This window comes from Hippocampus guttulatus, chromosome 8, assembly GCF_054856545.1.
Source record: "Hippocampus guttulatus isolate MCC_2025c chromosome 8, RoL_Hgut_1.0, whole genome shotgun sequence".
NCBI classification, from domain to species: domain Eukaryota; kingdom Metazoa; phylum Chordata; class Actinopteri; order Syngnathiformes; family Syngnathidae; genus Hippocampus; species Hippocampus guttulatus.
This window is the reverse complement of record NC_141268.1, coordinates 19,775,628-19,802,901: the sequence shown is the minus strand read 5'-3', so window position 1 is coordinate 19,802,901 and position 27,274 is coordinate 19,775,628. Positions and strand designations below refer to the sequence as shown.

Genomic DNA, 27,274 nt, shown 5'->3' with positions numbered 1-27,274 from the left:
AAGGCATTTTATAATAATATTAAATAACATAGCACCCTCGTCTTCAGTTTTACAGATACATCCAACAAACACACACACACACACAAATACAATAAACGTCCTCATGCATCCTCAGTTGGCATTTTCATACGAGACTTTGTGCTAAAGTTGATCAACGCTTATTCGGGAGTAAGCCAACGAACGCTCTTGCCGAGATCTCACTTGCTAAACGGAGGCTGCGCGTGATGCGCAACCGGCGAGAACTCGCGCAACGCTGCCCCGCAAGATTTTTACGATTGCACAAGCAAAGCAGGTGGGCGCCACTTTGAATTTTGACCTCTCACCCGTCCCCTTGCACAAGTTGACATTTTAAAGCTTTTCTTCTTGTCGACGTGCGCGTCAACATTCAACCAGTCGTTTGCACTGAACTTTGACAGTGTCGCTTTGGAAAGACACACGGTTGAAAATTTTGGCTGGTAACTTGAAGCACATGCCGCTAGGCAGAAATTTGCTGAGAACATTTGCATTGACATATTTCCTCTTCAACTAAGTGTGTTTATCCTTAGCGTTTCCGCAAGTGTGCATCCCCACACATTTCTGCCTGTACATACATGAGGGCGTTCGCACAGCGAGCCAATTCGGGAATCCCTCAGTAAACGAATTTTGCAATCGTATGGACACACGTTTGGGTGGGTGCTGGATTGGAGCGAGTGGAGAGAGGCCTGGCATCCAGGAGCTTCAGTTGAATGCGCGGCAGTGACGCCGCACGATGGCCTTCATGAACATCTACCCCTGGATGTAGGGGTGGTCAGAGAGTCAGTCCCATTGGCCACCACGTAGCGCCGCCCCTGCCATGCTGCGAGATTTTTGATCTCCTTCTATTTCTGTTTTTGGTGTGTGCTCAGTTGACAAAGGGTGTCCTTGTATTTTTGCCTGTGTGTAATCGTGGCGGACGGGCGGTCGTGGTCAAAGGCGCCTCAGAAGATGTTGCGAGCGTTGCTGTTGGCAAGCATCCAAAGCGGTTTGGACTTACGCTTGCGGCCTCTCCCTCGCGTCTTCGGCCTTCTGCTGTCTGGAGACAAGAAAATAGAGAATCCTTTATTCAACATTCAGCCAATTAAATCCGTGCATCATGTGTTGAAGTAGCAGTTGTTTGAAGACTCGTAATTACTGCCACGCTGATACTAATCCTGCGAGTCCATCTATGGTGTTGTGCATTTTATGCTAGCGTGAAGCGAGAGGACTTTTGTTCAATTCACTGATTTGGTTTGCTGGTGTATTTTGATGTTTGAATATTTGTGTTAGCTTGACTGCAAACTTGGACTGGAAGGCACTTGCTGCAAACACACTGTGCCTCATAAAAATATACAGTGTATAATTTATTGTTTCCTGAAAGTTATATGTTCACTTCCCAGCGTGTCAATGGGAGTGTGAGAACAGGGAATAAATAGTAAATTGCCAATTCATCGGTGGATTAATTAAAAAAAAAAAAAAAGGAAAAATAACTTAACGCCTTCAATGACAAAGATAAGAATTACAGGCAGTATTTAACTTAAAGCGGAGAGAAAATTTGGCGAACATCACACTTTGTTTTGGTGCCACTTTCTTTTCCTGTTCAAATGTCATTATCATACTCTTAATTTGGAGTGTGAGGGGGAAAAATATATATTATTTTTTTGTATCTCTAATCAGGGTGGGTCCTTGCCGAGGTCGACCTTTTGCCTAGAACATAGTCTCGGGCGTCCATGTGTCCTGGCTTATCCATCAGCTTGTCTGCTGGAGTCCGTCCAGCCATCCTGTCCCTTATTATGCGGATGTGTTACACGGAAAGTCAACTTATTTTGCACATCTCACGGCATAATAACTAAAGTTAAAAAAAAAAAAAAGTGTTTCAAAATAGATTTGATCAGGTGTTTCAAAAAGTGTTCGTTTTCTTGGCCGGCGCCAAGGTGACCAAAGCCGTTTGCGCTTATGGAACGGCATCAAAAATGTCTTCAAAAGGCTAAACAAAGACGACGCTTGGTCACACATCATAACATGTGGTCAGACAGACGTGTCAGGCCGCTACATGCAGCAAATCGCCACGTTTGGAATAAATCAGAAGAAGACGGAGGAGGGGGTGGGGGCAGAGAACTGAGACATAACCTTTAGACAAAAGTAATGGGACACATCCAACCACTGCAAAGTGAAAGTGTCGTCTTTGGACAACAGTATTGTGACATCCCGAGCAAGTGAAAAGTAAAAAACAAAATTGACCTTTCACAAAAGTGTTGGGGCACAGGAAATGAAAAGAAAATATGGACTTCAACAAAAGCATTTGTGTGACCACACGAAAAAAAAACAACATAAATATGTGATGGTTGAACAAAAAGTATCGTGACACCTTCAGGAAGCAAAAAGTGAATGTCACCAATGTATTGGGACATTGCTGAGAAAGGAAAGAAAGAGAAAATCTGTTCGACTCAGATTGAACAGTGTTTGCTCGAAAGCGGCAGTGTCCTCAACGCAATGCTGCTTCACCTCACTTGTTCGGAGCACAGTGAAGAACGCTCTCCAAGGGACCGTCGTAGAAAAACAATTTCATGGCTTTTGTCTACTGAGCATGTTGTGAAAAAGAGAAGAAAGAAAATGGAGATGGGCAATGTTACCACGGCAACCGCAGCCTCAGCGTTTACTGTAAATAAGAGCACATGTGCAACATTTTATGAGCACGTGTCCTCCATCCCTTCGGTCAAAAGTATTGGGACGGTCACAGGACACAAAGTGAGGAAATTTCTTTGGGGGGGGGGTGGTGTGAGAGTTTCTTGGACGGGTTAAAAACAAAAGTCAACGGGGCCTTTGGCCAAAAAGACACTTCAAGGGAGTGAAAAGTCAATTTCCATCATGGTTGGCCACACGATAGCGTCCTGTAGTTGCCCTGGGTGTTGTCAAGTGCCGTCTTTGCCTCGGTTCTTCTTCTGCCGCACACTTCTAAGTGAGAAAGTGAAGAAAGATTTACAGGGAGGGGGCGGCCTTGCACATGTGGCGTCCAGTCCGCGTGATAACAAAAACCGGACAACACAATTTGTGTAGAAATTGCGTGCGAATGCTGCAAAGTTGAAACTCAAAAGCTGTGTCGTCAATTCAACAGTTGAAATGTGGCATGTCAGACTTAGAGCTGGAATGGTGCGGATCCGATCAGTCAAAAAGTGTGCAAGGTGAAAATGCGACATCTCTTTGTTTGGGAATTCCACGGTGAACATTTGAGGAACATGAAAATGGCTCCCAAGAATGATCTGACAAGTCGGAAAGGTGTGAATGAGTGGAGGCGCCTGGAAGGGGGTGAGGGGGGAGACCTTGACGTCATCACATGGGTTGGCTTGGTGAAACGGAGTCACGTGACACAAGTCTCCAAACAAACCCAAACAGATAAAATACCTGCCGGTGAGACGGAAGTAGCGAGCGCAACGCAGCTTCACTCTTTCACTGACTGGACTCCCTCAAACGAGCGGCCAAGAACTGCAGCTCGGGTTCTGACCGGAACCAAACGATCAGAATGTATGACGCCAGTCCTAAAAGGCTTTCCACCGGCTCCCCAGTCAGCTGTCGAATAGACTTGAAAGTTCCGCTGCTGGTCTCTAACTCACCGAACGGTTGGAGTGCTGACTACATTCGGGAAATGCTGAATGAATAAGTTCAAAGCAAACACGGCGCAGCGGCATTTTGCTGTTGTGCCGCGCGGTTTTGAAGTCTTCTCGAAATGGGTTTCACATGTTGTCCAACGTACGCTCTTTGAGAAAATTGGGCGCGCTCGCGGATGATTGTCAGCTGTCGTGTTTAGAATGGCCGCGAAGTGGCTGTGCGCCTTTGCGCGTGCGGAAGCGCATTGGAGTTGCCTCGCGTATGAAACGCGCTCTGGGAATAAAGCTGCCTTGCTGTCCGCTAACGGTGTCAAAGTGGTCTTCGGTCCCACCAAAAACACTCGAGCCAAATGAAAAGAGATGCTTCATTCAAACATGTCTGACATGTACAGATGATCCGAAACGTGACAAAGTAGCGGAGTAAATACAGCTCATTAGCCACCCCCTTGCTCTCTCGTTCTCTTGCAAGAAAACCGCTGTCGAGATGAGGGCAAAAGCCTTCTGTGCTTCTGCATGTTCTTGTGGTTCACGCCGTGCGGTGGGGGGCGAGACATCCTTGTCTGGGCCGCAACCCTTCCATCCTGTTGGTTTGCCGTGCACACTTAGGCGCTTCCCCGAATGGCCCGAATGCTTGTCTCGATCTGATTCGGAGTGAAGGGGCTCTTTTCGAAACGCACTTCAGGCTTGTTTGACACGAATAAATATTTCACAGAAAAAGGGCCCAGTGTGTTTTTTTGTTTGATGCCACTTGTTGTTGTTTTTTTTTTTCTGAAAGCAGCTACTGTCTGGCAGACAGTGTCCTATTTTGCCCGCAGTACAACCAGTGATGGACAACTTATGTATGAACAAATGAATTGTGTTGATAATTGATGAATCTTCTTGAAGCGCAGTTTCATTCAAAGTTCTCCACATGCTCAGAATTTCAGCTTCTGGTCAAGCTATCATCTCCGATTTCTGTTGTCCTCCATGAAAGCAGAAACTGGCCAACATCTAGTTTTTGAGCTATCTACCAATAGCAATTTATTGATGGCAATAAATTGATTGATTTTTACAAAATGTACGTTGGTAGTGTTTGTGCTTTGACATCACCCGTTTTTGCATTTGTTTACTGCTCATAAGACGTTTCCAATCATTGATTTTCCTGGCACGTTATGGATCGAAGCAGGAGGCGAATTATTATCACTCAATGGGGGGGGGGGGGGGGGGGGGAAATAAGAGTTGGTTCAGTCTCAGATTGTTATTTGCATCCGTCGTCTGAATAACCTGTTAGTGGCGATATCGTGTACTCGTGCAAACGAGTCGCCTTTCTTTTGAAAATTTGATTTTAATCCCGGAAGCAAGTCAGCTACTGTAGACAAATATTTCTTTGCGCCGATTCCAAGTACGCCCTCGTTTATTTTATTTTTTTCTCGGCGCGTTTTTGAAATCGGTGTTAAGGAAAAAAAAAAAAGAAGAAAAGTATCCTGAAGCCATCTCTGAATCCAATTTGCTGTTGACCCGCGTATTCGCTTAATCAACAGTCATCGTCATCGGAAAGCACCGGTTTGCAATTAACTTTCATCCAAAGTCAATGTTTATCTGAATAAACGGAGTAAAATAATCAATCAATCACGCTAATGCATTCCAAAACTGTTGGCGAGCGTCAGCCTTGCAAAACAAGACGCTTCCCATGAGTCTTAAGAAAAAAAAATCTCCCGTTTCGAAATTGTCATATCGATGCTGCGTCCACGATCGCACTTTGACCGATACCATCATTCGGTGTCCAAGTCCAGGCTCGGGGGTCCTGATCTGGCCGGCCACCTCCTAATTATTTGGCAGCAAAATTCATCCATGTCCCATCTTGCTGTTTTATGGAAATGGCTCGAAATCGCGGTTTGACTCGAAATCCCGCTTGCTAACACGCTGACATGAAAAAGAAGACATCTGGTATTTTTGTGCTTTGATGAAGAGACATCAAGTTGCGCTGTGAGCGCTGGTGCGCTTTCCGCTCCCCTTCTCAAACGCAAGAGAGACTATTAGTGGACATATTTTTGTGTGATTGCATTAACAGAGGACATGTGAGGTCTGGCGCCTGTCCAGAGACTTTGAAAGGAAATGTTTTGGACGTGATCCTCCAATGCTAAAGCTTCACAGGGACTGGAAACATTTGACAAGAGTTAGTTTGACTTCATGAGCAATAAAAGAGGCTTTGGCGGTGCATTTATATGGAGATTATGGAGCCGATGACTACAAGCAGATGCACAGGCCAGGAATTCTTTTTCTCTTTCTCTCTTAGAAGAACAATCATACAGGAGAAAAGAAGAAGAAAAACAAAACGACAAAAAAAAAATATAAAAAAGGCAACGGAAGGGAAAAGGACACGAGGGAAAAGAAGTAACTAAGAGCAAAATGGAGAGAAAAAAAGCAAAGTCGGCAAGGAGGGGGGGGGGTGTAATGGGACAAGAGCGAATCAGGCGGAAAAAGGAAAAAGAAAACAAATTAGCAAAGGGGGGCGGGGGGGGGGGGGGGGGAGAAAGCAAAGAAAAGTGAAACAAGATACAAGAGAAGATACGGAAGAATTTAAGGAAGCCGCGGCCCTTTCTGAGTCGAAGCGCATCCTTTGAGTGACCGGACGAGATTGTGGTCAAGATTCGAGTCAGTCATCAAACGGCGACATCTTACAAGATCCCCAAATCATCCGAACAAGCGCAACAAACAACCGTAACGTGTTGTTCGGACGCCAAGGAGACAGGAATAACTGCAGCGGTGCCAACAGCCGCAACAACAACAGCGCCCGCGGGTAGAGAAAGTCAACACCCCCCCCCCCCCCCCCCCCCCCGCCGCTCCGCTGTACAAAGGTCAGCTTTTTCAAAGAGACTAACACCGAGACCGAGCTCAACCCTTCCAAAACGGTGTCCAGTGTTCGTGTGGCCTAACCACCTGGACAATCAATCTTTCCCAGAGAGGAATTCCAAAGAAATAAATGAGATCATGCTGCTTGCACAATCGCATTCCAGCGCCCCACGCAAACACACAAAAATTAAATTCAGATCTTCTTGTAGGCTTTTGCTTTTCCCAGAAGAAACCTGAAAGCTTTGCGCCAGCACCGACCACTATTTGGATTTGTTCCTAATTCCGGAGTGCAAAAAGTCGGTCTTTGAACAGGGGTGTGTCGATTTTTCACAATGAGTGTTTGGGACTCGAAGTACGAGTGGTGGCTGGTCAATAGAGGGCGCTAGAGCTCCACACCACCACTGGCACTTGCCCGTTTTTTTTTCATGTCCTGTCTACTCGTTAAGTTTTCACTTCCACCTGTTCCTTGTGTCGGCCAATCGGCTCCCTCCGGGCACTCGCCGCTTGTCCCGGTGTGCCTCGTTATCTTGTCACTTTGCTTGTATTGAATTCCCTGGTTTCTTTTCGTCTGTCGAGTCATTGTTTCTGTGACTGTCAGGCTTGTTTTGTCGTGTTACTTTGTATCTCGTTTCTTGGACTTTTTCTTCATTTTCGATTTTTGATCATTCCAATGGGCCTTTTTGGACGTTGATGTTTTGAGATGAATTCCGTTCCCCAGTCTTGCCTCTCCGCTTCCTGCACTCTGCTCCGTCTTTTTGCCTCCAACACCACCAAACCCCCCGCCGCCCCCCCCAAAACTTCCATACGCGAATTACCGTAATTACCGCAAAACACTGAATAACACCACAGCCCAAACACAATCAACCGTCACGTTTGCATCTTGAGTTGAAGTCAAACATCTCGAGTGACTCTTGTCTCTCCTTCCTTCATGATTGTTTTTGCCACCGGGCGCTTGCTACGCGCCGTACGCTTGAGTTGTCCACGGGATGAAAAGGAGACTTAAGGCGTACGAGACGTCACTCTCCAGACGCGAGAAAGAAACTTCCGATGGGTTGTTAGAATGCCTCACGGCTCGGGTTGATAAACGGCTCCACTTTTCGATGTATTCCGTAATCTGCAATTGTTCATCGTTGCATGTCTTCCACCCACGAGTGTTTCATCCTCCCTCTTAATTGTACTCTTGCTTCATTTAGTCGCATGGGCCGAGAGTGAATGACGTCGTTGTGTTTTCGGATTTGCCTCATGTTCCTGGTTTGTGCATGCTGGCGGCGATTGTCTGCAATTGCTTATTCTGAAGCCACGCCCTTCTTCTCGAATTTGCGACACACCGATGCAATGACGCACGGTGACCTTAAGAAGGAACCTGCAAGTGACGACCGGTCAGGAAATCTAAATACCTTCGATTCCTTGCAAAATAAATTTAAATAAGTAAATAAAAGAAAAAGTTGTCATATCTGAGCCCCCCCTTCCAGGTAGGGGGTTTATTCCAGATCATCCCCCACAGTAACTGAAATCTGTGATACTGACATTCCCGTGGCATTTTTTATTTATTTATTTTTTGTGTTTGTTTTTTTAAATTGGGATCGACGGTGATTAAATTTTTTTTCAAGGTCACATATTGAGAATAATACCAACCCCTTTAAGTACATGTAATATGTTGAAAGAAAGCAATAGCAATTGATAACAGCAAAATAATGGACAGTCTAACAGTGTACCGATTCAAACCCTTTTTTTTTGTTTTTGTTCCCGAACTAACTAGCTTAACGTCTCATTTGACAATATACATTAATAATCATGTCTAAAATAATGATGTAGAAAATAAAGCTGCAGCTGTCGCTTTCTGTCGGCGTAAAAAGCAGGATGACGGCGGACGACATCCGATCATTTTCAACAAAAGCTGACGTGGGCTGACAGTCAATCGTGCGCCGCGATCTCGTTCGTGGTTTACGGTGGAATGACGCACAAAATGAAGCGGCAGATAGAATCAAGTAGTTCTGAACTGTACAAAAAAAGAAAAAACAAACCCTGAAATAACAGCACTGCCAATCCAACGAGGGCTTTGACTGTAACACACGTAACTCGCGCCACTACTTAGTGTTGCGACCTGTACAATTACAACATAATGCGACAACGGCAGTCATAAAACAACCTTGAAGGACATGGCGTACTCCGATAACTGAACATCTATGTGTCTTTCTGCCAACGAGTCCCTCGGTGGTATGAATCATGCCGAGCAAACCCGAGCGAGCCGACGCCAACGCGTCGCAGATGAACTCAATAAAGAGAAGCGGCGCGCTCTCATTTGGAATCCGTCGGGGTCGACTTTCATCCCATTTTTTTTTTGCCCGCCGCACGCAGTTACTCATCGCGTCTGACGGTCGCCGTTGGAACCGCCCTCCCACGGTGATGAGGATGATGACCGACAAGCGCATCACCGCGGGAGAGCCGACCCCAAGAATTGCGACATTTTTACAACTTTTCTGACATGAAGCAGTGACTGGATTATCGTCATTATCGTTATGTCTTCGTTTTTGTTTTCTTTTTTCTGTGCTGTCACTTTAAAATCATTTCCTGTTTTTGAAAAAGGGGTACAAATTCCCAAAGGGTTCTTGGGCGTGGTGGTGGAGCATTTCCGTTGATATTACTGTGAAGGCGAAAGATGATCTGAGATTTGAGCATTTGCCAAGGAACAAATTAATCTTGTACCTCAAGGCGCAAATTCAACTCTTATCTCGAGGCATGACTGAAACTTGTATTTCAAGCCAGCACAGAAATGTAAAAAAATTTTTAAAAAATGACAATGCGAAAATACGTGCCGCAGGGGATAGTTGGTCAATCAGAGCAGTCTGACTTCAGGTCTCACGTTAAGTTAAACAATTGCGGCATTTCAGTTGTATTTTTTCTGTGGGAGTTACTCTGAGAGACAAAAACAAACGAACAAACAAACAAAAACACTTTCAAAGGTCGTTCATGATGAGAGAGACTGAAGCAAATTCCAGAAGAAAAACCAAAACCTATTTTCGACTCGTATCAATATCACTCGCTTTCGCCAAATGGAATATTTTTTGCCCTCCCAAAATGCAAAATCGCACGGTTATTACATTTCCCCCACAAAAGCAAACGTTCCCATGTTTGCCGTTTGATCAAATGTGCCAAATGCAAAGCACATGAAGAGCATCGCATGTGTCATGGCCATCGGTGCCGAGGCTCTCCTTGGGAAGAAGACGCCAGGGCAGCACTTCAAAGGCACTGAAACCCCAAGCATGCCGCATCTTTTTGCATCTTTTGACATCGGCTGTACCATGTTGCGAACATCTAAAAGACCTTTCCCAGAAAGGCGCATTCCCAGAAAGTAAGAAAATGATTCATGGTCAAGACTACAGAACCGCGCTTGTCTAACTTTGGATACTCAGCACCCCTCCACTCCCAAAAATAGAAATAATTGACTCTATAAGTAAATACCAACTTTAAAATGTACACGGCCATAGAAAGCCCCAAACCCCCCCCCCCCCCCCCCAAAAAAAACGAGACAGAGGTTGAACAGTATTCCCAAGAATAGAGTCTAAATTTTACATGGAAAAAAAATGTAGAAATTAACATTGGCGTACTATCACCAGGAACCCCCCCCCAAAAAACTATGACAAGGCTGTTATATTATTTCAAAAGTAACACTCTGAGGTTTGCAGAAATTAAATATTAAATATCTTCCAGACTAAGGACAGAACACTCTTTGGACGGCTTTACTTTGGGATCAAGTTTCTCAAACAGAAGAACTTCACATGTGGCACGAGTAGCAAGCAGACGTCCACGACTGTACTGATTTGCCTCACTAGTAACATGCAGTTGTGCTACTCGTGCGCCGAAATGTCCTGTCGGGTTGGAACAAATGTTGCCAGACTCGTAAGGCCAATGCGCATACTCGCGCAAGAATGTCACAGAGATGCTTGGATGGCATTGCGATCAAGCCGTTTTTTTGGGGGGGTGGGGGGGGGGTCAATCTGCTTAGCGTTCACCTTTGTTGTGAAGCGCTGCTCCAGTATATGGGACAACGGTGGCATTATGAAATCTCCGAAGCACCTTTCATTTACAGTCTAGCATATTTTATTTCATTTCATTTCATGTTTATTTGAGTCGGGTCAGGCGCTACAACGACCCCCGACGACTGAGAAACCATCTCCAGTGCACGGTATCAGAGCAGCTGTAGCTCAAACTCATTTCCAAAGCCCTGTCCCGAGAAGGGCTTTTAGACAAACACAAAGCGCATGTACAACCTTGTCACTTCAGAAGTCTCCCGTATTTTACGGATCACGCGCACCATATTATTAGGCGCAATGTCAATGAACCGGTCTATTTGAAAGCCTTCAAAATCCAAATTTTCCCTCCATTAAGGTTACGAGTTGGCCGCAGGGGCCTTTGCCAACAACAAGAACAAACAAGGCCAAGAAGGGAAGCGTCGAGCGGTCATCGCTCAGCGGCCGCCTTTGAAGTTTGTTTGATTGCAATCACAAATACAGTGATACCGCTACTTAAGAAATTAATTGGTTCTGGAAGAAATTTCTGAACTAGAACATTTTGTATGTGGAAACACTTTTTCCATGGAAATGCCCTAATCCGTTCCAAGCCCCCCCAAAATTCAGACCCAAATGTTTTCTGAAGCATAAAAATGCATCAAAATATGTGACAAATAGGTGTTACAATTAGATTACTGCACCATAAATGAGAGTTGTGCAGAGTAAAAAACAAAGAATAGAGGAAAGAATAAAAATGATGGTTATTTAACTTTTAACTGCGTCCTCGTATTTTTTTTGCCCTCTTTGGTTCATGTTCTCTCTCAGAAGTGGTTTTTGCCCAGCATTTTGTCAAGAACTGATCCAAGGAGGTTTGCTTTTGTTTTTGTTTTGTTTTTTAACAATCCTTCGAAAATGTCCTCGGCAAACATCGGCATAGCGAGCGATCTCCGGACTGGTGAACACCTTTTCTGAGTGATTCACATTTACGTAAAACTATCGGAACACCTCATGGGCGAATGACGAGGATGCTGAATAGTCACATATCTGTCTATTTAGCTATCTACCAGCATAGTCACATACGGTAGAGGTCCCTTTTAGCCAATGAGAAGATGCTCGGTAATAGCCAATGGCAGAGCAGCTAATAAGAATGTTGCGTTCGGGAAACTCAAAGCTGCGAGTAGCAGCCCATTCTGTATTTTTACCTTTCATATCTTGACATTTCTTTCGTAACAAGACAATATTTCCCTGCTGAGGCGTTTCACAACTTGAAAATTTCGTCAGAAGAGACGTTCGTAAGTAGAGGTACCACTGTACTCACTTTAGTTGCATATCTGTCTCATGTACGTGATTCAACATGGGAAGCGCTCGTACAACATTTCAAGGAGCCGTTCGTCTTGTTTCTCTGAAGCTGAAGACGACTCCTTCTAACTTCCTGTCTCTTATTTCTTGTAGGGCTGTTTGTGACTTTACTGATGACAGACGAACAGCTGAACTAAATTTTCTAAATATCAGACACGATCTCTGGGACAGGTCCCATCACACCTTTTGAAAACTGAGAGCAACTTCTTGCCACTCACCTGAACTCTACGTCTCGGCGCAATTGTTGCCTGAATATCGACAACCAGTTCAAAGCCATGACTGAATCTACCTGTTACTACCGGAAAAATGTCGCTCGAATGAAGGGTTTCTCTCTCAACCAAACAGAACAACTTTTTCAACCTTTTATTCTCAGTAGGCTCCATCGCTGTAATGGTTTCTTTACAGGTCTTGATTAAAAAAATAAATAAAAATACAATTCAGTCAGGCAGACACAGCTGATCCAAAATGCTGTCGGCAGAGCCCTTACTAATACCACGAACCTGGACCATATCACACATGTCCTCAAATCAGCGGGGTTGGGCAGGTCTTTGGTGGGCTTCCCACAAATAGAACAAAACAATGTGAAGCAGCATTTGATTTTCTGCTGATCACAAGTTCCCCCAAATATGTGAGATCTCCTCAAATGCTCTTCATTTTCGTCGTGGCCCGGAAACATGCTTTGACAGCAGCTTTCTCATCAATCAAGGCTTTATTCTCTTGTCATCTCCATTTGTATGCAGTCTTTTATCCAAACTGCTGCTTGGTTTGAATTGTCTGAATCTCATTATTTCCAATGACGTTCTGTACACACTTTCACATTTTCAAATCGTTTAAATGACCTTTTATCAAATGCTTTCGTTGTTGTGTAATAAATTGACGTGAAGACACTGATCACATCAATGATTTCCTGCAATAATTTGGGAGTATAAATATCACAAAGCAACACTTGTGCTACAAGTGTTGTACATGTTCCAAAGATCACGGCTATAACGTGCCAAGAAATTTACAATGCACCATCACAGGTGAGCTGTTTTGCGAACGCTGGTGGCCGCACATGAGCCTAAAATGCAGCCGAACCTCTTTACAACGTACAGTCGCGGCACATAACGAATCCGTACGTTGTAACGCTTGTTCGTCGTAGCCATTTCCATTAAAAATGGCCGCCAACTACCATGTATAATACAGTATGAAGATTTATAGATGTAAAAACATGAACATGTAACAGAGTATAAACATGTCAAATACAAATATGTGGATACAGTATCAAGATTTTTTTTTTTTTATTAGACATGGAACAAAAAAACTGCAGCGTTCCGACTTTGTCTCTGAAAACATTCAATCAGCAAACGAAAAGTGCCTTCTCCAGTTCAGGATGCGCCGTGCCCCGAAGGCGTTTACGATCGTCCTTCAATCTGTTGGCCTCGAACTCTGCCACGATTTTGTCGCCCTTATCGATGATTGTCGAAATCGTCGACTTTGCCAATTCGCAGTCTCGGCCGAGCTTCATCTGGGAGAATCCCTTTCGAAAGTGAGAGACAATTTCAGCCTTCACAAACAGTGAGCTTTGCTTCCGTTGAGCAGAAACGTTTTCATGACCATGCGCTCCTGACCGCGCTGTGCCTCCGGAAGTACAAAAATGTACGAGTCAATCGGTATAGCGAAGCAACGGGGGGGAAATTACATTTTGTTCGTGAGCAAGGTCGCAGGAGCAGTTAGCTTGCCACGGTTCGGCGTCACGAAGGCCTTTTCACTATCTTGTCGGAAAAATCCGGTCATTATAATGACGTGTACATGGAAAAGGTGTTCGTTGTCGGCAAAATTGGCACATGGAAAATGAATTATATGAAATCGAGACTTTGAAATGCGACCAGGGTGAAAACGTAAACGGGGCACGTTGAAAGGAGGTTCGACCGTATCAGACTTTGCCTCTTTTTGATTTTTGGCTTCTTGCGACTTTTTGTGTGGGTCTACTCATGACAGTTATGTTTACCAAATTATACATCGCTACATCAAACCGAATTCAGCGGCTGAGTTTTTCTAAAACATCCATCCATCCATCCATTTTCCGAACCGCTTGATCCTCACTAGGGTCGTGGGGGGTGCTGGAGCCTATCCCAGCCATCTCCGGGCAGTAGGCGGGGGACACCCTGAATCAGTTGCCAGCCAATCGCAGGGCACACAGAGACGAACAACCATCCACGCCCACACTCACACCTAGGGACAATTTAGAGCGTCCAATCAACCTGCCATGCATGTTTTTGGAATGTGGGAGGAAACCGGAGCACCCGGAGAAAACCCACGCAGGCCCGGGGAGAACATGCAAACTCCACACAGGGAGGCCGGAGCTGGAATCGAACCCGGTACCTCTGCACTGTGAAGCCGACGTGCTAACCACTGGACTACCGGGCCGCCTTTTCTAAAACAAACAAACAAAAAAAAAAAAACCCAGACACAGTCAAAAGAGGTTGTCTTTGAAGAAGCTCCGGAAATGACCCACCACATCACCATTTCATGGTTTCAAACTGATAGACTTCCTGTGTCTTTTCCAACCAACATGGCTTCTTTTTTTTTTTTGTGACTCTTCCCGACTCAACGACAAATTTTATGTTCATTCATCCCTCATCCAAAGCACTCATCCCAACCAGGGTCGCGGCCATGTCTGGCAAGCCAACAAACTTTAATTCAAAACAAATGACCTCGTGAATGATTTAAGGCGCAGCTTCTCGAGACTTCCCTGAGACCATTCACCAAATTGTATTTTGCCAAGTCAAGCTGGCATCAGGCGCAAAATTGAAACAATAAATGTATTCATATATTGCAGTCTTTTTTTTTTCTTTTTTTTTTTTGTGGCTCTACCCATGATAGACACAGCTTCCAAATTTCATGCTGCAAAGTCAAACAGGCGGTCTGAATTTCTATAAATTGCAAGAGGACACCTTATTGCGTGATGTACAACGTGGTCGGTGTCTAGCCGACAGACTTTTTATAAGGATTTATGTCGGAGGCGCGCCCTCAATGAATGGCCTATTTTGTCATTTTTCTTTTCATATATTGGGCGCACCGCATTATAAGACGCAATCTACAATGCATCCACTAGATGGAGCTATGCTCAAGAAAACACCAACAGAACGATCAGGTGTCAGTAAAACGCATTTAATAAAGCAGCGACACAGTTCACTTAACCAACAGCAAGTTATAACGTTGACTCGTTAACGTTGAACTCTCTCTTTCCCGCTGCTCTATTTCCAGGTTCAACTGCGTAACAGATCGCGTTAAGTTTGAACGCTGCGTTGTCGGCATGCCTCGGGCAAGGAGCCATTTTGGGGTCGAAATATTACCGTCATGACCATACACAAGGCGCATCGGATTTTAAGGTGCGCTGTGAGCTTTTAAGAACATGGAAGGCTTTTAGGTGTGCCTTTTAGTGCGGTAAATACGGTCGTCTCACCAAAATAACATTTCCCCCTTCTACCTCAAAGTAAAGCCCTCCATGCTGGAGGTTCTACTGTTAGCAAAGGAAAGGAGTTGCAATGTCCTCATTTTAAGCGGGCAACTGTGTTTTGTTTTTGGGGGGTTTTTGGGTTTTTTTGGTACTCATAAATAGTTAGTGGTAGGTTAGATAACTACATTACTGACCGAGTTTGTCATTGTCAAGGAAACAGCGATGCAGAAAACAAGAAGCAGCGCCTGAAGAAAGACATGAGGATGAAAAGAAGGAAGAAGAACAATAGGGAACGTCAGAGGGAAAGAATCAAGTAAAGGACATTTGAAAGGAATCAATGCATTGAAAAGCGGGGGGAGGAGGAGGGGGGGGATAGACGATGGACGCATTGTTAGCACATCTGCCTCACAGTTCGAGGTTCTGGGTTCCAGACCTAAGAGAGAGAGAAAAAAAGTGAGGCATGGAAAAAGATGGAAAAAGAACAATGATAGTCAGAGGGGGGGGGGGGGGGGCCAAGTACAGTCAGGGAAAGGAGGACTGAGTCAAAGTAAAAATGGAGGAAATGATTGTCAAAATATTCTGCTAAAAAAAAACATAATAACGGCAACATCTAAACAAGACAGTGTAACTTAAGTCCAAGTCTTTACTTCATATTTTTCAGCAGTTTTATATTTGGCAAAATCATGGAATGGCTGGAATATATCCCACCGGGTCGTTGCAGTTCTTTTTGACTCGCAGCGTGGAAACATCCACACGCCATGACGGTTGCGTCTGCGCGTCAGGAGTACGCCACCCTCTGACTGTATTTGTCGGCGTCGAGAGGCAGTCCGGTCACCTCGGGCCTATGATCTCTCAGCTGCCTTTTGCAGACCGCGGCCGCCATGTTGATGTCGTACGTCCGCGACGTGACCTCGCGAAGCCGGCGCTACCCAACCGGCTCCGCCTCCCGAGTGTCCCAGCCAATGGGAATAAGCATTGAACTCATTCGCCGCCAGACGTTTTGACGGAACTTTCCACAGAATATCGTTTTCTGCGACTGTATAACTATTGAACCGACCAACAGAATGAGTCGACTGCAACAACGGCGTGCTCTAAAGCAGAGATTCCCAACCGGCGTGTGCCGTGAGAGCTCAAACGGTGGGCCGTGGGAAATGATCACATTTCAATACAATGGCGTGAAAATTATTTAGTAGTAACAAATAATGTATCTTTGGCCCTCTATCTATGCCAGCAACTTATAGTGACAGAATGAAGAAATGCATGATCATCTATTCGAAGGCAAAAAGTAGGAAATGGACACTTGGATCCTCTTTTTGTGACAGTTTTGTTTGGTGGTGTGCCGTGCGATTTTCCAAACGTAAAATATGTGCCTTGGCTCAATGAAGGTTGAGAATCACTGCTCTCAAGCCGCGAATTTATCTGCCATGTTTTTTTATTTTTATTTTTAGGGCGGGGGGCTTCTCTCTCTGTCGTGTGTGTCTCATTGATTTTGAAACACATTTCTGAATTCGATTGATAAGATCTTTTTAGGTTTTGAATGCAATTTTGAATACAATTTTTTCCTGTAGAGTTTTTCTTCCAGGAATGAGTCTACTGCAGTGCTTCTTAACCTTTTTAGAGGTACCGAAACCAACCAGTTAATGTGCCCATTCACCGAACCCTTCATGAGTGAAAAATCAAATTTATTTTTGACAAATTCAAGATATTAAATATAATGCATTTATTAAAAACAGAAAAAAGTAAATAAAATTTCAATAAATAAATTAAAAAAAAATATATATATATATATTAAAAAAAAAAATATATATATATATAAAAAGCGAACTGAATTTCCTGCAGCACTGATTGGACAAGCGATGTCATGTGATCATCTGCAGCCAGTGATGGCCAAGTGGGCGGGTCATAACTAATTAACATGTTGAGTCGCGTGTGTCTTCTCCTCCATGGCAGAGGCTTCGTCGAACCCCTGAGACCGACTCACCCAACCCCTGGGGTTCGATCGAACCCAGGTTAAGAAATACTGGTCTACTGTATCCCCCTTCTGCCCGTTTCGGTTATGCTTAAGAATCTTTCTGACCTGTTGGGCACACGGTGTTCATCCTGCAACTCCTGGTCTGGCTGCGAGACGGGCAGGTGGTCCAGTCGGGGCTTGGCGTAAAGTCGGGAGCGGCGATCTCCCGCGTGCGGGTCTGTTGTCCCAACCTGACGCCGCAGGGGCTGCCGTTTCGGAGGCAGGCGCTCCACGCGCTCCACTCGGTCAGCGGAACAGGGATGCAGTCATCTGATACGATCGGCGACCGCCCCATCCCCCAGAAAAAAAAAATGGAAATGGAATTGGGGAGCTGAATTTTGCAAAGAAATCACAATCTTAAAGGAGGGGTTTGTCTTTGAAGAAAGGCTGAAAAGATCCCAAATGACTGGAAAATGCTGTCGGACTTCAGATGGGGCTTTTTGAGATTTTTTTTCGTGACTCTATCCATGACAGACACCTATGCCAAATATCATGTTGTAAAGTCAAACTGGCTTTAGGGACTACCCCCACTAGTCATTGCTTGAGGTTTGTGATAGACATGTCGACTACACTGGATGGTGCCAAGTAAAAATTCAGAGGATGAATTAAAAAAAAAAAAATCTCGGAGTTAATCTTTCCTTGAAATGGCCAAAATGGAAACAGACCTCCTGTGTCTTGTTCGACAGAACTTTTTTTTGGAGGCTTTACCCATGATAGACACGTCTTCCAAATTCCATGTTGATGAATCACACTGGCCTTTGGGGGGTGAATTTTCAAAATGAGCAATTTTTACTTGTGGTTTGGGTTTCATGGTAGCACACAAAACATCGGACCAAGATGGAAGACTTCCTATGTATATTTTCATTTTATAGATTTTTTTTGTGGCTCTGCCCACAATAGACTTGTCAAGCAAATGTCATGTTGCTGGATTAAACGGTTTTTTTAATTTTTATTTTTTATTAATGTCGGCCTTCCTCACCAAGACATTCGGTGTTGTTCATGACAGTTCCCGCGGGACAGTCGATTATGCAGTGGCCCATGTAGAGCTGGAAACCGGATTTGCACTGGGTGCAAAAATCCCGACCGAAGCAGTGCTCACAGTTCGCTGGGCGACACTCTGCACACAACAGCAACAACAAGGCACAATGTTAGCGTCATATACACTGGGTATCAACTACATTACTCACGGTATAAAAATCCATGCTATAGCGGGATGTATTTAAAAAAAAAAAGTGGGGAAAAAGCAATGCAAGAAATATGACTGGAGCATCACTCAACTGTGTGTAAAATTTCAAGAACCTTTAAGTCGCCCTTGAAAACAGGCATACGCGCCGTGGTGATGATTGTGGTAGGTCAGATGTTTTTTGTATGAGTTTGTGGCGCGTGCGTACTCAGGCAGCGGTTGAGGCGGGGTCCCCTCTGTCCAAAGTATCCTTTGGGGCAGGTGGTCAGGCAGCTGCCGTGGTGGGACATGCCGTGCCGCAGCAGCAGCAGGAAGAGGCGCTGGGCGCAGCGGACGCAGCCGTTGTCGCGGGAACACTCTTTGCAATTCACACAACTCCCCGACCAATCTCGCTGAGCTAGGGATGGGCACAAACAAGAAACCCCCCCCCCCAAAAAGGTGAATTAAAAAAACTGCATTCCCAACAACAGTTTTGCTCTTCGCATGAAAACGTGCTTTCACTCTTGCATTGTAAATGTGCACAATTAATACTGTAAGAAGACCTGGCGATCCCTTCGCATGCACACGTCATGTGAGCCTCTGTCTATCCATTCACTTGACAGCAGGTCATGAAAAGACCTGTCTATTCATCACGTGCAAGCCAACATTCGGGCCCGGAGTGAATAATCTGCGCCTTCTGACCACTTCCCGCTGGGCCGGGCGACAGCCCGCCCGTTTACTTACTTTCAGTCCGCAGGTCTGTTTGGATATGACTAAAGCGGGTGTGTCCACAAGCGCTCGAATCCGCCTACCACCTTGCATAACCATGCAATGTCTTAGGCAGGCCACGATATAGCAGCGACTGCCTCGCTTTGTTACTACAGGTGTCACTGAGTCCCAATTATTTATTACCGAGAGTAACAAAAATGCACCACTAGAAACAATAACACCGTAACTCGATTGCTACTTCCCGTCTGTACAGCCCAACCTCTTGAAAGAGGCATAAGACTGTCACGTCTTACATGTGACGATATGTATGGGTGAGTACCGATACGAGGCGTCGGTATCGGGCCAATACAGGGCACTCATGGAGGCTGCCGACATCAGCCACTCATATTTAAGCTAAAAAAAAAAAGGAAATGTAACATTGAAAAAGTCCTCCTCTGCAGTAGGTGGCACTATACGGCGAATCATCATCTGCGTCAGAATGACAGAGTCTTTCGTCAAACGTTTTTGTCGTTGTGTTGAATGAACTGAAAAGTACTCGCGATATCAAGACTCGATATCGGCGAGTCCCCAAAAAGTGAGCAAAGCGGTTATCGAACATCCCTCCTCGAAAGGGCAACAAAGCATGTTGTGAACAGATTTCGAAATTGGAGCTCAACATCTGTCATGGCATGACAAAAGCGATCGATCTATGAAAGCGCAAATCAGAAGGGACAGTTTAAGTGGGCGCCCGCATGGCCGCTTTTCGCAACAAGCCCGCTCGTGTGCCTCCTTGATTTACAGGCCCATCCGTAGAATTCCCGGTTTAGAAGCGGGGATGTGGGTTGTGGGGGGGGGGGGGATAAATCCAAGATGGTGGTGATGCTATTCTGATTGAGTCTCTGTTGGGGTTTTTTTCATTATATTTTCGAAAGCATATCAGACGTTTGGCCGCGTTTTGAGCCTGGTGGATGAGAAGACGTTGCCCCCGTTTTCCGGGAGACGTACCTGCTAATCTCTTTAGCGTTCACACACGCCCTTCACGGGAGAAGCGCTGCCGTGGCAAATGCTGCGGTCATCTGCGGTGCTCAAACAGGAACTGAAACACGCCTCTGTTGATTCCCCGAGCGCATGGATATACTTTGTCGTGCTGCGTCCTGGATCCTGTCCATCTGCAGCTTTTGAGGGAATGTGCTCCTGTTGTCCAGCTTTTTCCATCTTGAGCAGCTGGCTCAGGTTCGGCTTTCTCAAGAGCACTTTGAAACCGTAATCGATGCTTTCATCACCTCTCGGCTGGACTACTGAAATGCATTTTCATTTGGAGCCGGCCAGTCCTCCCTCGAGCATCTCCAGTTGGTCCAAAATGCTGCCGCTCACCTCTTGTACTCGTTAGTGGGAGCACAAAACTCCTGCGTCGGCGTCCCTTAACTGGCTCCCTAGACATTTTAGAGTTGTTCTTAAGATCCTATTTTTTTTTGTTTTTGTTTTTCGAATCGTCCTTTGGAATTACATCCCGCTAAACCTCTCGCCGCCCATCTTTAAAACGTGTCTTAAGACTCATTTTTATTCTTTGACTTTTAGACTCACTGTGTGACAACAGTCTTTTTTCTTGTCTTCAGCATCCAAATGAAAACCAGACATCAATATAAATAATCATCCTGGTCAAAATCAATAGGCACAACACGAGCTCGAGAAATGCAGGATTCTTAGCTCTCTGCTGAAGTTCTTTTCTTTTTCTGCATGTCGTAAGAATAAACGGGCGGTTGATCTGAATGCACGCTCGAAAAGACGCATTCCTCTGCGAAGCGCGTTTGATTTTTTCAATATAATGCATCTTGATTTCCACGGTGCTTTCACAACAGCTGTGGCTGTAACCAAAGCGCTTGGACCCAACGTTTAACTTAAAAGTAACAATCGTACAACGCCTTGATAAGAACGGACCAACATGGCCGCGAAGTCCTTGTTCATCATGGCATCCACTGACGGGGGTTTCCCTGCAATCCAATGCACGCACATGCCACGCTTGCCGAGCATCCTCATCATACAAGCGCGACCGAAAGCAATCTTGTTGAGAACGATGAGATTTTGGTTTTTTCGATTTGAATGAAGAAACCATTGATCATAATATGCAAAATGCCATCGACCGTTGATGGCGGCTGATCACTCTGATTGGGTGTTAGCCAGCGAATCAGCGCTTTTGGCTAGCCCACGTCCATTCATTCAAGTCCACATAAAATAGAGCTCAGTCAGCGCGCGTCATGGAATCATCTGTCAAGTCACACGCGCCGCATACGTGAGTCTCCACATTGGTTTCCATGTCTTCAGCATCGTTCTCAGGCTTCTGTAAAGCTTGCTAACTCGCTGATCATTTGAATCGAGTCCGGCGTAGCTCGCCAGAGATGGGACATTGTGATTTTCGAAGAATGCTGCGGAAAGTGATGATCCAAAAATGGATTTGCGGAAATTAGGGGTTTGCATCCATATTGATCTGTTTCCTAAATATTGTGAGGAATCATTAACGTAGTCGCTGCTTTCAGTTCTATCATGATTAAAAATAGCATCATCATATTTTTTTAAGGGCATTTGAACACATTTGCGCTTTCACAAATATGTATCAAACTGGTAGCCCTCCACATTACTCAGTAGCCAAGAAGTAGTTGTCAAGTCTCACAAAGGTTTCATGTAAGAAAACAGAATATATTTACACACACACACACACACACACACTCACGCTGTGCACTATAAGCTAGCATGTGCCCATTCACATACACACGTGATGTAAATGTCCGTCTGTCCATTTGCCGAATTATTTCGATGCACTTGATGCAAACCAGCCTTTCCAGTCACATACAACGCCAAATGCTCACATCTGTCTGTCCAGTTTTTGCAAGTGGGGGTACTTGTCACATGTGCGACCCATCTGCAGAAAGCTGCAAACCTATTTGATGGACGCTAACCGGCAGCAGGTGGCGCATGATGACAAACACCTCTCTGTCGTCACAGATACCGCGGCGCCCGATCGGGTCAAGTCAGGAGCACTTGAGTTGAAATCCAAAGAATTTCAGGCACATGCCTCAACATGTGCTTTACGTCGAATGTAGAGCAGCCGTGTGGTCGTTAATGATTTTGACTGGCTGGAACAGGATTGTCCCTCCGGGGTTACCGTGTATATCTTTGTGTCAATCTCTTTACGAAGTCATGCTAAGCTCTCTGGTTGTTCACGTACATAAATGTGTTTTCCACTAGAGTGAATGTGCGACATGATAAAAAAGGGCGGCAGGTGCAAATGTGTCCTTCCTACGTGAATGTTACGACGTAAACGTGCCACACGACGGCTGCGTCGAAGGCTCACGATCTTCTAAATGAGAGACGTTACCGTTGCAAAGGGCAAATGAAGTGCTTTTTGCCTCGCAGTTTGTGAGACAAAATGTGCATTTTTGCGCCTTATCAAAATATACTGAGGAGCAAAAATGAAAATCATCCGCCGAGACATGCCGAAAAAGCTTCGGTTGGGTAGCACGCATGCGAGTCGGTCACGTCGGAGGTCGAGGCAAGTTTGGTGCTACGGAAGCGTAGCAGCTAGCTAGCAGCGAGCCCCAGCTGGCTACTGGTGCGGCTAAACAAGTTTTGGAGTCGCGATGAAGACTCGACATTTTTAGAGCTTGCGACTTGCTTGCCAAAAATCTATTGGAGTTAATAAAATCCTTTTCATTCACCCCCCCCCCCCCCCCTCCAAATTCTTGAATAAGCCGAGTTCTACTGTGGAGCCCTGCGTGCCCTTGTATTCACTTTTTCAGGACACATTTCTGCATTTCAAAGTGAATTATTTGTTGATTTATTTATGGTTGTGTCGGAGCCAAACTCCATATTGGACATTTATTTCCATTTTTGGAAGAATTTGGGGTTGGGGAGGGTGCTAAAAAAATGTATTTCTGATGAATGTCAATTATTTGCAGATTTTTTTTACATTTTTATATTCGCCCGCGGCTAGGTGTCTGTCCTCCGCAAATAGTGGGTGTCTTCTGTATCACCAATAAAATAAATAAATAAATAAATAAATAAACCATTGGGGGGAAAAAAAAAGTCATAATGAATCTGGCGGCGCTGAACCGCAAACATGTGGGAGTTGACAACAATGCCACCTTGAGCGATGCAGCGTTTGATTGCTCAGGCAAGACTTTGGAGTTGCTGAACAGTAGCCAAGTGAGGTCAAGTTTTCGATCACAAGTGGGGAAGTCAGATGAGAGCCAGTCGAACGAAGCCTGCGGGGCCCGGACTGGCTCAGTGCGGGGAAACCACCAACTGTCCATGTGGATGCGTACACGTGTTCCAATAACTGCTTTTCATCCGCACAATCTGCTCGGTTCTTTTCTTTTTGCTGCAGATCGTATTGCGCGATGATTTCCGACAGCCTTCAAAGAAGATGCGATAACACCTTTTGTGCTCTTTCTAGCCCTGGAGAATGTAAAAGAGAACAAAAGCATGGTGGAAAAGCAAGCCTTTTTTTGATAAGAGAAAAATCGCACTTTATGGTATAAATCACACCATAAAACAGGATTGACCACAATGCAAGGAAACCCCCCCCAAACCAACTGTTTTTATTGCAGAAACACCCCCCTGAAAATCTCAAGTCTTCCGGGAACTTTGATGTGTCTGTGGTAACAGTCAACGCAACCTTTTGTGGTTGAGTGTTTTCATGAAGGAAGAATAGCACGGCTTTTTATAAGATATAAAAACGTACAAAAGATGTGAAGAGAGACGCTGCTCTCATGCTTTGAATTAGTGTACTTTGGGGAAACTCTCGAGGGAAGAATGGCTTGGCCTGACGGATGATGTCAACACTTAGCGCCACATCTGTCACCCTTTGCTCCACGTGATGACTAAGAAGGATCACCGAGTGTGCGTTTAATGTGTGTTGGATAAAGGAAAGCGGAGGAAGTGCGAAGCAGAGGATGAAGACCTTCATTCGTTGTTCAAAGACCACAATGTGTACGAGACAACCGCAAATCAAATTGTTGTTGAAAAGCTACAATTTTTGATGTAGCGTCACTTACTTCCCAATGTTCAATCAGACAAATGGAATATGCCGATGCGTGACTAATTCACGACGCTATCATGGAATAAAATGGTCGGGCACGTCCAAAACAAAGTCTGCGCTCACAACTGACCGGATCGAACAAACAACTGTGGTGACAAATTCTTTCTCAAAGGTATTTGAGCCACGCATAAAAATGAAGTGAGGAGCTGACGAAGCGGCAGAAGTGAAAATGAGCGCCCTTACTTTCGTGGTTGACCGGTTCCCTCCTCACCGAAGCTTTACAGAACCGACGCTCGAGGATCGAGCCTCACTATGATCACTCATCGTTGTTGGCTAAGGCGACGTTCAGATTGGAGGTCTTAATGCTCATTTGGCATTTTTGGGTGAAGGGCAGCTGGCTTTATTTATGTATGCATGCAATGTAGCGTTGACATTCCATATTAATTGAAACCTCAGACCGTCTGCCGTGTGAACCAAATGTTTTCCCTAAAAGGCCCCGCATGTGCAAAAGAAGAGACGCCGTCACTCACAACGTTACGCTTACGTAAGCAAATGCGGTCTTGTGTAAATCAAACGGTCGCCTTTAATCCACGTCACTCGACTCAAAACACATTTTGAAGGTCTTGGTCTCGTCTCGGACTGTCTCAGACTCGAGTCTTGAGCTACTTTTCCATTACAGGCTCCAGAAATGCCACGGCACCCCCGCTTGGCCCGGCTCGGCCTTTCCCATTCGAACAGGCGGCCATCGATGTGGAGCTCTGCCATATCATTTTATGCGAGGCAAGTCGCCGGTCTGCAATCGCGCTCGTCTACCTCCAAAATATGAATTGCCGCTGTGTGACATCAAATTCACAGAAGCTTTGAAATCTATCTCGCTAAATATGCTGTCGACGAAAAAATCAATTTGCCGCGACAAAAATACCGTACAGTATATACAGTCCACATTATTCTATAGTCCAACCTCGTTACAACGTACCTTGAAGGACGTAAGGAATCCACTCGTCATAACGGTAGGCCATTGTAAACATTTCCAATAAAATGGCCGCCAACTACGATGTTCAATATAGTATGAACAATTAGATGTAAAAACATGAACAGGGTCTTACAGTATCAACATGTCAATTACAATTATGTGTATATGAAGGGAAAAAAAAAATCATAAGACATGAAGCAAACAAGTGCAGCGCTCCTACGTCATCTCTGAAAACATTCAGTCGGCAAATGTTACCCGCCATAGGCCGCCGACGTCCGAGAGACTCCCTTTCGAAAGTGAGAGACGATTTCAGCCTTCGCAGACAACGAGATTCGCTCTCGTTTTAGCGTGCATGTTTTCAAGTGGTCAAGACCGCGCCGTGCCTCCGTGAGTGACGGCAGGAAGTGCGACAACGTCCCGAGTCGGTCAGTAGTGTTGCTAAGCAACGGAGGGGAATCCCGCGCTGTACGTTTTGTTCAGAAGCGAGACGGCGGCGGCAGGCAGCTTTCCAGGGTTTGTTCGTCCTTACGAAGGCCTTTTCACTATTTGGCGGGCAAAATCTGGTCGTTATAACAAAGGGACTTTGAAATGTGAACGTTATCGGGATAGAAACATCGTAAACGGGGTACGCTGAAAAGAGGTTTGACTCTATTGTATATTCGTATCAGATACCAGCGTGCGTATTTAGGGCTCAAAAAAGTCTTCATCTTTCATTATGTACAATTTTTTTTTGCTCCTGCAAGAAATTTGGATATCTTAAAAAAATTAATGGATTCGAGATTTTTGCGCAGACAAGAGTCGCCGACAATGTGCTTTTTGACTGCCACAAAGGTTTTTAAAAGATAATGAAACTGAAAGGGAGAATGCTCTTTTTAACTGTTGGATCATGTCATGGTTTTTTAAATGGATTCTCATGGTCTTGGTCTTGTCATGGTTTTGGTCTTGGTCTTTGTCTCAGCTTGTCTCCCTTTCGGTCTTGTCCCATTCTGAACTCTGAAAAGTCTAGGTCTTGTCTTCGTCTCTACTCCAAAAGTCTTGGTCTCGTCTCATTGGTCTCGGTGACCCAGTTCTGGTCTCAGGCAAGACTTGGTCTCGGATAGCGGGTCTCGAGCACAACACTAACATCTTACACATTGATTTCATCATTTTGGGGAGGACAATGGCCGGTACGTCATTTGCTGTTCAAAGTCCACAATCAAAATCACACACAGGAATAGAAAATCCGCCAGCAGAAGTCCAATTGTGCTCAGTATCAATCCTACAACACATCAACGCGCGTTTCAAAGGACGACGGCAGGTCCACCAGTCCAACTAAAATTGTGCTTCAAAATCCAAATAGTTTAACGGAAGGTCAGGGAATCAAACTGTTGTCGCCAAAGACTATGGGAAGGCGGGTTTTATGGGGAGCGCGGAAAGTCTGCACATCAAATGCGTGGAAATTGCGCCCCGCGTACTCACCGTCCGACCGACTCGCGCTCCTGAAGGCGTCGCAAAGCAAAGACATCGCAATGGCGACAAGTGGCAAACGCATTTGGGCTCCTGGCGGGCGGTCACATTCAGAGCCGGGCTGCCGACATCCGCGGGGGAAAGTCCAGACTTTGCGACCATGTACTTCCACGATGACGAAGAGGACGAAGATGATGGAGGGGATGGAGCAGGTACAGAAAAGAGATGATCACTTTATCCGTTCTTTGCTGGAGAGCACCTGAGCGGGAAAAGGAGCTGGATGGAAGCTTCCTCCTTCTGGATGCTCTCAGAGAAACGCCGCCACTTACCGACTCTAACAGCTTTTGACGTAAACAAGCTGTTTTTATTCTCCAGTCTTTTTTTTTTTAACCCTTGCCAGGGTTGTAAGTGCTTCCATATTTGCAGCGGGATCTGCCTCCCCCTTCTCCACCTCCTCCTACTTCATCTACTCTCCCTCCTCCCCTGCTGCTAGATGTGTTCAGAATTCCTTTCCAAAATGACCTAATTGTCTACTACTGTACTCCTGCATCATTCCATAGTCCGCCCCGCCCCCCCCCAAAAAACGTATCCTTTTGATCTGTAGTCTAGTGTTTTTTTTGGCAGTTGTCCCTTAATTTATGTGGATGCCCGAGAGTAAGCGACGCCGGAGGGAGAAAAGGACGAGTGAGAGCGCCCG

General features: G+C 45.2%; 1 protein-coding gene across 2 annotated transcripts; it reads right to left on the bottom strand.

The window, feature by feature from the left end:
• On the bottom strand, window positions 1-26,985 carry rspo4 (R-spondin 4). Of its 2 annotated transcripts, none has more exons than XM_086117850.1 (5): window positions 26,590-26,983; window positions 18,645-18,833; window positions 18,233-18,370; window positions 17,320-17,523; window positions 1-1,051 (listed from the first exon to the last, which is right to left on the bottom strand). In XM_086117850.1, the coding sequence occupies exons 1-5, from the start codon at window positions 26,660-26,662 to the stop codon at window positions 957-959; spliced, it is 699 nt and encodes a 232-aa protein (XP_085973976.1). In that variant the 5' UTR covers window positions 26,663-26,983; the 3' UTR covers window positions 1-956. The 2 variants fall into 2 exon arrangements, with proteins under 2 accessions (XP_085973976.1, XP_085973977.1); XM_086117851.1 differs by lacking the exon at window positions 1-1,051 and adding an exon at window positions 12,200-13,319 and having other exon boundaries at window positions 26,590-26,985.
• Between the last annotated feature and the right edge of the window lie 289 nt (window positions 26,986-27,274).